Consider the following 9752-nt stretch of genomic DNA (forward strand, 5'->3'; position numbering starts at 1 on the left):
CATTGAAGAATATTTTTGGTACTAGAGATGTTATTTAGCAAATTGGGGGTTGGAGCAAGACTGTGGCTAGGGGTAAATACTCTATTAGCAAAGTTCACAGAAATCTTCAAGGAGAATGTCTCAAAGTACCATGGAGAAGGGTGATCTGCAACAACAAAGCAAGTCCAAGAAGCATATTTATCACCTGGTTAGCTGTTCTAAACAGGTTGTATAATACTGGTAGAATTCAGCCTTGAGGGATTACTTGTTCTGACATTTGTGTTCTGAGTTCTGCTGGGAAAGAATCAGTAAAGCATTTGTTTTTTGATACAGTGTGGCAGAGAGTTCTCTTGAGCTTGGCTGTTACTGGTAGAAGAGCTGAGTTACACTAGCAAACAGTTGCTGAGCAGGGAAACTGGTTGTCTTGCTAAGTTGTATGTTATGTGCTTCTCTGAGGCAGTGTACAACATATGGCTTGCTAGGAATGCTGCTATTTTCAGGAATTCTGTCAAATCAATTGATAGCATTGTCCAAGAAATTTGTTTAGAGTTTCTTGTAGAAGTTCTAATGAACTTAGAGCTAGATTATTGCATGTTTAGGGATGTTGCCTTGTAATTTGGTGGAGTTTATGTCCTAGAGGTTTTGTCTCATTGTAAAACATGGGTTTTCTGCTCAAGTCTTGATTATACAATCTAATATTAATTGCCAAAAAAAAAAAAAATCTCTATCAAGCCAGAAACAACCACATACTAAAGGTGTAATCATCATCATTATCATCATCATATTATTAATAATTGAAAAGGTGTATCTGTTTGAATGCTATAATTCACTTTTATATGAACTCCAGTCTATTTCCTCTTCTTCACTGTAATAAGACTTGGGAGGTCTTTCGACTTGGCGCTTATTTGGCTCTTGATCAGCAGCTCCGCCTTCTTCTTTCTGCTTGGAATTTACAACATCGTCCTGCAATTCCACCAACACCAAAAAGAGTAAGAACAACTCAAAGTGTAAGAATAATTAAGATGCAATGGATGGAAAACTGAAACATGTGTACATACATAAGTGTTGAGAACTTCCTCTGGCCCTTCTTCCTCGCCTGTTATGCAAACTGAATCATCCTTATCCATCTTTGCATCTTGTGCAGCTTGTTCTTCCAGCCTCTTAATTACCAGCTTAAAGTATGAAAGATCTGCACACAAAATGGATTTCAAATCATCAGTTAGCTGAGATCAGATCAACAAGGAGTCTGATCAGATCAGATCGACAAGGTCAAGGTTCTCTACTGTTGGCTTCTGTAACCTTTTTCTTGCAATTTGACAGGCACACTATTATACAAATTCGCCTCTACTTTACTTTTCTTAGACAAGGTACATCAATTTTGGGCATACAGAAGTAGGCAACAAATTCTCAGAACTAGAGCCCAAGGAGTCGGAATCTATGTGCTGCGACAATTTCATGGAGTGTACAGCGCAAGAGGTGCTTTATCCACACAAGATTCCTCCACTCTACTAACGTCCTGACTATAAATAGAGTTAACTAGAAGCAACATTTGAACCCGACATTTCCAAGGTACAAGAATTCTTAAGTGGAAACATATCCCGTTAATAGCATCTTTACGACATTAATGAGCTACATCTAATCCTGATAGCTCTTAAAATGTTAAATCTTCAGCAAAGAAAATAAAATCCTGCTGTGAAAGCCTTTTCCAGGCTAAGACCTACACAATCTTCATACTCATTGGCCTCTGTAACTGGACAACACTGTTTCATCTCCATGGGACACCAGCATATTTGCAAGGGTAACATTTTACTAACTAAAACCCAGCACTCCTCTCTATCCCGCAAAATATTCCTAGTTGAGCTGTAATGGTGGATGGTAGGGATGGCAGCGGGTCCAGGACCCTACCCGGACCCTGTCGGACCCTACCCTAAAATTAGGGTATGGGTCTTTATTTTTTAGACCCTATAGGGTAAGGGTAGGGTATGGGCATATGCTGTTTTTTTTAGGGTAGGGTAAGGGTCTTAATTTTTCAGACCCGTACCCTACCCGCGGACCCTTAAGACCCATACCCTACCCATACCCTATATGTAGACCCGCTTAAATTTTGTTATTTTTATGTACTTCACTTTTTTTTTGTAGGATCTTGATGATGAATTAGATGATGATATGGACGATAACTACTACTAAAGTACTGACTATTTATTAACATTAATGTTGTGTAGTTAAGAATGTGGGATTTTGTAACTTATGAGCTTCGTACTTTAAAATGTATTGTGTTTAAGGAAAGACAAGGATAATTTTTGAAGACTAGCTATTTATTTGTTTTAAAATGTCTTATTAATCGTTGTTCTTGTATTATTTTTGCATATTACATATAATTGCATACAAAAAATGAAATAAAAGTTATAGTTTAACGCGGACCCGCATAAGACCCTAGACCCTACCCATACCCTGTCGGACCCATAGGGTCCGGGTAAGGGTCTTAAAATTTTAGACCCTATAGGGTAAGGGTAGGGTATGGGTATATGTCAAAAAGTTAGGGTCCGGGTGATGGGGCCAAATTTGACATTTTTTTAACATCTGTAACAACTTTTTCGTCTGATTGTAACAACAGTATTTTCACATAGTAAATCAGCTTCAACTTTCATGAAACTAGCAGTTAACTTTTACCACACATCAACCAAACCTAACTTATTCCTGATTGCAGGCATCACCATAGCCAAACAGGCAAAACAAGTATCTTTCAATCATCCTAAATCCTAAACATCACATAGACAGCAATCAGCATGACAGACCTGAAATGTCCGAAAAGAGGATTCTAACTTCCGAAGGTTAAAAGATGCTTCTAAATGTTCTATATTCTCCAATCTCCGCCATAAAGGAAGGTGTATGGCTTCAATCTTCACAGATAGAGTCTTAAGAAGATACACACTTCAGATTGGAAATTAGATTAAATAAATCAGCATAACCAAGAAAGATGAACAACATTGTCAAAGCATGGTATACAATTCAAAGTAGAAGGTAGAACACAGACAAATACCTTGTGTTCTGCTAGTCAAAGCATCATGAAGTCTCAAAGGGTCTTCGTTTTTATATTTATATCTGATTTGATTCCGAGTGCGCCCAGGGAAAAGTTGTTGTATCATTGAAAAGTTAGGCCCAAATTGGCTGAGAGCCTACAGCACACATAGATACAGAGTTGTTATGTATGCAATAAAAGGAGAACACACAAACATATTTAGAATGCATGGGCTATCGGAATTCAAAATTAAAATTCATAAGGCAGCTATTTAATCTCTTAGAGGTGCAGGTTTACATCCTTTTCTTTTATGTATGGGGTGGGGGAGAAGAAATAGTTCCATGACATTATTACTTTAGTAGCTTAGTTAACAAGACCAAAACGAATATAGAAAACCTGCTGAGTATAACTATGTTTAGTGTGCTGTATTTTTTTTTTTTATTAAGTTCGGGTCTCTTTACAACTCTATCTTCCAATTTCAATAAATAGTTAACTATTAAAAATATTAAAAAGAAGGAATATGTTACACACGCAAAAAGGTTTTATTTAATACCTTGTAAAACAATTCAGTATCCTGCTTTGTCCATCTCATTCTGGGTTCTTTTGTCATGAATGAGTGATAATTAAAGTAGCCTGTATCTTTTTGAACCTCAAAGGTTGAAGGATTATCAAAAGTCTCTCCATCTTGATCATAACCATATGTCTCGTTATCATCATAATAAGGAGGGTCCTCTGGTGGCAAGTCCTCAATCCTGCAGAGGATTTATTGTCAAAATAAAACGAAGAAAGCGGGGAATGAATCTCTGAAAAGAAACAAAAGCAAAAACAAACAAAAAAAAACTTCAAACATTGGTTTGTCCGACCCCACATTCACAACCACAATAATATTCAAAAAGAAATGAACCCTAAAATAGTACTCCCTCCGTTTTTTTTTGTTGTTCTCATTTACTATAGTCTCTTGTTTCGAGGAGTGGTGGTGGGTGTAAGAAACAGGTACTCCCTCCGTTTCTTTTTGTTCTTTACGTTTGACATTTTGCACGTTTATTAACGACTAATTAATAAGCATCGAGATTCCTCTATTTTTTATTTAAACAAGGAAAATTACATTTATTTATAATGTTTTCACTCTTATCAAAATTCTAATATTGGGAAAATGAGAAAAATTTAATGTCCCAATAGAAAAGTGTGAAATATTAAATGACCCAATGAATTTAATTGGTTAAAATAATCATTTGACACAAATTTTGATAGAATATTAAATCATTTATGTAATAATATAAAAGAAAATGTAAAGAACATTTTGAGACACCCAAAAAGAAAAACGTAAAGAAGAAAAAAAAACGGAGGGAGTAAAAAAGAGATGGTAATAAATTAATGGGGTTAGTGGGTAAAGTAGGAGAGAGATGTGAAAAGGTGTAATTATTATGGGGAAAGGGTAAGATGGTAAAAAAATGATTGCCAAAAATAGAATAAAGTAGAAGCAGATAGGGGAAAAAACACCTCTTTTGGAAAGTTGGATACATCAAAACAAACACGGCAGAAGTAGCAGCTAGCAAGTAAAAACAAACCACAAACATTAAAACGAGAAAGGAAATTGACCGGGAAGTGCCATTCACTCTCCCTAAAAAGATTTCTAGAGTATCAACTAAACAGTGAGACTTTCCAACACCTTTGGGAATATGCAGACTGTCAACGTAAGCACTGATGGAAATAGAGCTCATGAGATTCTAATCATTAACAACTGATGGTCTGATGTGAATGTGTTAACGTGTGAGTGGCTAAGAGTGCAGCAGCTCAGAAAGATCAAAAATCAATTCCTTTGCAAAGATTTAGTTGATCAACTACTGCATAAATTGATCAACTACTGCATAAATTGATCAACTGCAAACTCAAGTCCCAGAGTAAATTTAAGAAGAAACAATTGAGACAAATATCACTACAGCTGCAGCCTACAGCTTAAAACTATGTCCAAGTCAAGCAAGCCCTATTATTCTGTTACCTCTCACTAGTCGGTGGTGGCATATCTGCTGCTGCTTCTTTCCTCTGCAATAAAAGATCATAACAGACAATGTGAAAAAGTAAATCAAATAATCCAAACCGACTGAAGGAGAAACACCACATACGGCTCGGCGCTCTTTATACTCTGCAAGTATGATCAAATCCCTAATCGGCACCCTTTGAAGGTCCAACTCATCCTCTGGTACTTCAAGCAAGGCCTTGTCCACTACGCGAGAAAGAAAATTGTATACATAGATCTCATCAGAATGTTATAAAGTTAAAGAAAGGCATGCATGAATATTACATTGTGACTAATAGAAATCAACTGTAGAAAAATTACCGATTCTTTTTCTTCGAGTTGCACGAGGGAACTTCTTTGGAGGTTTTTCAATAGGTTTATCAAGTTCCTGTGCTGCCTTCTTCCTCTTTCTAGCTGGTTTTTTATTTTCAGCTGCAACTTTCTTAGACTTTCGTGGTCTTTTCTTTTGCGAAGTCTCTACTGCTAAATGGTCGCCATCATTGTTTTCATCCCTATTTGGAGCTGATTTATCAGGTGCTCTGTCGTAAGAGCTGTTATTGTCATTAAACCCACCATTGATTCCATTTAGCAGTTCATATCCATTTTCATTTCCTTCAAATCCTGACAAAAATCCTTTATCTACTGATTTGGCAAAAGAGCCTAATGCATCATTAGAATTCGTTTCACCGTGGTCCTCCCCACTCTGGGACATCAAATCAACAAAATATCGATAATTTAAGAATCAGATATTATATATGGATCACAATTAATACTGTAGAAATATAATTTCTCGGAACAGTCTTACTACCTGTTGCAGTAAATTTTCAGGCATCAATGTATCTGTATCTTCAAAGTCTACAGCATCAGGTTGATACTCGGAAGAATCTAAAGAAAAATTGTCATCAGGCCTCATATTCAAAACATCAGAATCGGTGTCAGGTTCTTCAGCATGAATTGAGCCATCCCCAGTCGTACATTGATTTTCAGAAGGAAGCTTCAGAGGTAGATGAGAAGCAGCTTTAACTAGATCTTTCGTCAGTCTATCAATTTGTGCCTTAGGCTTGGGCTGGAATTTAACAGCTCTCTTTTCTACAACAATAATCCACCAAGGTTAAGCATAAGTACAACACATGAAGAAAATAACAATTCAAAAATACAAAGTTTTAATTTGGCAATACCAAAAGCAGCAGCACCCTCAGTCGTTATATCTATAGAGTCGAGGCAAGAAAAATCCCCTGCTTCCTGTTTTATTTAGCATCACAGAAAAAATACATAAGAGAAAACATCAAACATATCCAAGACAACTTGAAGGAAAGAGGAACGAAAAACAAGCACTGTGATTTAATCTTTTCTTACCAGCTGCTCAACATCTATCTGAAAGTCAGTATCTTGGAATGTCTTGTCTATAGACTGATCAGGAGCAGTTTGTACATTACATGGCCTGAGCAGTGAAGCACTGGCAAAAGAAACATTGGGAAAATCTGATAACTCCTCTTCATTCTGAGTCGACGTCTCTAAAGTTCACGAGATATGTTCTTAGTGAGTACCAGCAGTCCAGTATATCTCAAAAAAAAAAAATACAAAAAAAAAAACCAATGCAGTATTAAGAGTGCTTTGGAGTAGCTATAAGCCTATAATAGCTTCAAACATATTACATAGCAACTATAAGGGGAATCTTAAATCAATTTACCATCATGACAACCAGCTTCTGTTGTGGATAGACCAGCAATTTCTGAATTCTCGATAATAGCTGAACCTGTCAAATCTGTTGCTTCAACTGATGTTTTCCCTTTTTCAAGGAGATTTCCTGAGCTTTCATAATCTGTTAAGGATGAATTCTGAGGAGCGTCTGATGTTTTTCCCTTTCCAAGGAGATCATTTGACTGAACAGACTTATCCAAGACTGAATCTTGTGGAACTGATGTTAAAGGCGGCTCCTTTGTAGCTTTGGTAATGACAGGTCGAACGGCTGCCAATGGTCCTTTCTTAGGTCGTGGTTTAGCCTTAGGCTGAAACCTACCAGTAGGTGGAGCTGTCAAAGATCAAAATATACCATTGCTCAATCACTTGATTTCCACATTACATTGCAAGAATAAAAGTAAGGGCATAACATATCTATTTGTTGAAAAGGCATGGGTTCTCATATTACCTTTGGTAACCACAGGATCAGCAAAGGGATCATCTAGAAAATCCATGGCTAGAAGAGCAAGTTACCTAGAACAAAATTAAATTTGCAGACACTTAGAAATATCAAATAACAGTCTTGAAATCACATAAAACAAGATAAAACTAAGAGCAACATCAAGGGAGTCTTATCTTAAGACTTTTCTTATATCTCATATTCCCATGTCAGTTTTCCATTAATATTTAATTAATTAAATTTGTTAAGACTTCTTCACATTCATCCAAATTTAGCTCTTCACCCCTCAAACTCATTTAAAATATCTCAGATAATATAACATCTTAATTTATTTATTTATTTGACTCACACATTGAGTCTTAAGTTGAATCTTAGTTTTCAAGACTCGATTTAAGCCTTTGTTAAGACTAACTCACTTCAATGCTATAAATGGACATGTCTGATCTTAAGACTAGCTGAGTCATATGCCATGTCAGCAAAATTCAAGTCTGAAGACTTAGCGCTAATGTTGCTCTTAGGCTCCGTTTGGTAGGGCGTAAAACATTTTCATGGAAAATAATTTTCCCCTTTTTCAATCATTTTACGTTGTTTGGTTGGGTAAGGGATGGAAAACAATTTTCCATGACTCCCTCAAAGGTGGAAAACCCTTTTCCATTTGAAAGGGAGGGAAACCATTTTCCTTCTTTCCTCCTTTTTTCCCACTTAATCTTCACCATCTTCTTCCATTTTCCTTTAAGGTACCAAAGGAAAACTAGTTTGGAATTGTTTTCCCTTGAAAAATATTTTCCATGGAAAATCATTTTACAATGAAAACGTTTTACGCTTTACCAAACGGAACCTTAGATCATGCACGCGAATGCATAAGGTAGAGGCCTTGTTAATCATCAAACTTCTTGATGCATCAGGGTTAACCCCACTTTTGCACCAAAAAAACCTTCTTGAGGGTTCAATGGTATAGAGGCCTTGTTCATCACCTAACCTTATACACTACCGTCTCATGACGACCACATTCCTAAAAGCTACAGAATACAAAATTAAAATATTTTAAAAAAAAATTGCCCAAATTCTTATTCAATCAAACTCATGAACTATATATAAAACATCAATTCAAGCGAATTGCCCTTAAATTATTGCTCTATTCTACTCTGCTCCCTCTTTAGAAACAACAAATTAACCCCCAAAACATAATTCAAATTAAAACAAATTGAAAAAAGAATAAAATGATTTGCAAGTACTTTTTTTATTTTTATTTTGAATGTTGATTTGCAAGTACATGGGTATAGACTAATTAGACATTAAACAACACCAAAACAAAACCAAGAAAATGTATTTAAAACACTATTTGAATCTATACAAAACAAAAGACATCAACAAAAAGATCCATAAAAATAGATAATTGGAGAAAAGAAGCCATACAGTGTCGTCAACGTCTGGAACGGCAGCGGCAGAGAAGGCGAGGTGCCCGGAAGCGGCGCCACCGACAAGAGGTGGTGATACAAATGGAAGATGGTGGTTTTAATTGGAGGAGAAAGGAGATGAAGAACAGGTGCGAGTTGGCGGGAGATGAGAAGAGTGAAGAGAGACTAGGGCTCTTTGCAGAAAATTTACAATTGTTTTTTTTGGAAACAAAAAAAAATTAGGGATTGGGAGTTGGATTGATGGTAGTTATTCATTGTCACGACGTTACAAAGTTTATGTAGAAGTGCACGAGGTTCAAGGTTCGAGGCTCGAGCTTCTCTCTTCCCCTCTCTCTCAATTCTCAACTGAATTTAAAACGTGGGTTGCCAATTTCATAGTCCATATTTCCTTTAATTTGTGGTTTTTTTTTTGTTTTTTTTTTGTGTGTGTTTGTGTTTGGTTGTTACCACCTTATATAAAAATATATACTTATATCATTCATAATTTTGCAAACATTTTGAAATCGTAAACAATTCGTTATTGTGGGACTTCATGAATGATAACTCTTTATATCATAACTACTATAAAATCTGCAAACGTTTTGAAGTCACAATCAGGTAAATCATTTAACAATTTTATCACGTTATTGTGGGACTCAATAATTAATTTCTCTTTATATCCCTCATTTTCGTTCTCTTATTCCACGAATTGAATTGGTCCAATTCCCTCGCATTCATTTTATTCTCCTTGATCTTGTATTTGGTAGCTTCATTACATTTTTGTTCCATCAAAGTTAAAGCAAATGTAATGATTTTAGAATAACACCTTGTTTTTGCTTAACGTTGGTCAGAACTAAGCACATGAAGAGTTTTCTCTTCAACCTTTCCTGAGAGGTGGGATGAGGAGAATACTTATGTAAAGTTCTAATTATTGTTTTGTTGAGTTATAAGTTTGTAACAAAATTACTTTCATCAGTAATAAGATAATTTTTACTTGCCAAAAAAAATGTAAGTGTGGGTATCAAATTGGAGTTCACTCTAGGGGTGTGCAAAAATTGGTCTGGATCGAAAAAATGGACCGGACCGGACCGATCCAGACCGGACCAGACCGGAACGAAGACAATCGGTCCGGTCATCGGGTCGAGAAATATCAATTTCCGGTCTTCGGTCCGGTCCGGTCCGGTCTGGTCCGGTCCAAAA

General features: G+C 36.2%; 1 protein-coding gene across 3 annotated transcripts; it reads right to left on the minus strand.

Annotated features, from left to right (window-relative positions):
- Nucleotides 1-702: 702 nt before the first annotated feature.
- Nucleotides 703-9119, minus strand: LOC110797543 (uncharacterized). Of its 3 annotated transcripts, none has more exons than XM_022002668.2 (13): nucleotides 8572-9045; nucleotides 7165-7229; nucleotides 6706-7047; nucleotides 6372-6529; nucleotides 6194-6257; nucleotides 5821-6104; nucleotides 5337-5718; nucleotides 5122-5222; nucleotides 4998-5041; nucleotides 3552-3750; nucleotides 3020-3155; nucleotides 1038-1168; nucleotides 703-942 (listed from the first exon to the last, which is right to left on the minus strand). In XM_022002668.2, the coding sequence occupies exons 2-13, from the start codon at nucleotides 7208-7210 to the stop codon at nucleotides 799-801; spliced, it is 2031 nt and encodes a 676-aa protein (XP_021858360.2). In that variant the 5' UTR covers nucleotides 7211-7229; nucleotides 8572-9045; the 3' UTR covers nucleotides 703-798. The 3 variants fall into 3 exon arrangements, 2 of the variants coding, with proteins under 2 accessions (XP_021858360.2, XP_056694492.1); XM_056838514.1 differs by having other exon boundaries at nucleotides 5824-6104; nucleotides 8572-9030; XR_002535865.2 differs by lacking the exon at nucleotides 703-942 and adding an exon at nucleotides 2775-2910 and having other exon boundaries at nucleotides 1037-1168; nucleotides 8572-9119.
- Nucleotides 9120-9752: the final 633 nt, after the last annotated feature.

This window comes from Spinacia oleracea, chromosome 3, assembly GCF_020520425.1.
Source record: "Spinacia oleracea cultivar Varoflay chromosome 3, BTI_SOV_V1, whole genome shotgun sequence".
Taxonomy (NCBI): Eukaryota; Viridiplantae; Streptophyta; class Magnoliopsida; order Caryophyllales; family Amaranthaceae; genus Spinacia; species Spinacia oleracea.

Bases quoted from the DNA above. Each gene is read 5' to 3' on its own strand.
- LOC110797543 (XM_022002668.2), bottom strand. From the start codon at position 7,210: ATGGATTTTCTAGATGATCCCTTTGCTGATCCTGTGGTTACCAAAG. The intron at 6,258-6,371 runs GTAAGAAAAGAT...TAAATAAAACAG, and splicing joins AGATAGATGTTGAGCAGCTG to GAAGCAGGGGATTTTTCTTG. The intron at 6,105-6,193 runs GTATTGCCAAAT...TTATTGTTGTAG, and splicing joins TGAGGGTGCTGCTGCTTTTG to AAAAGAGAGCTGTTAAATTC.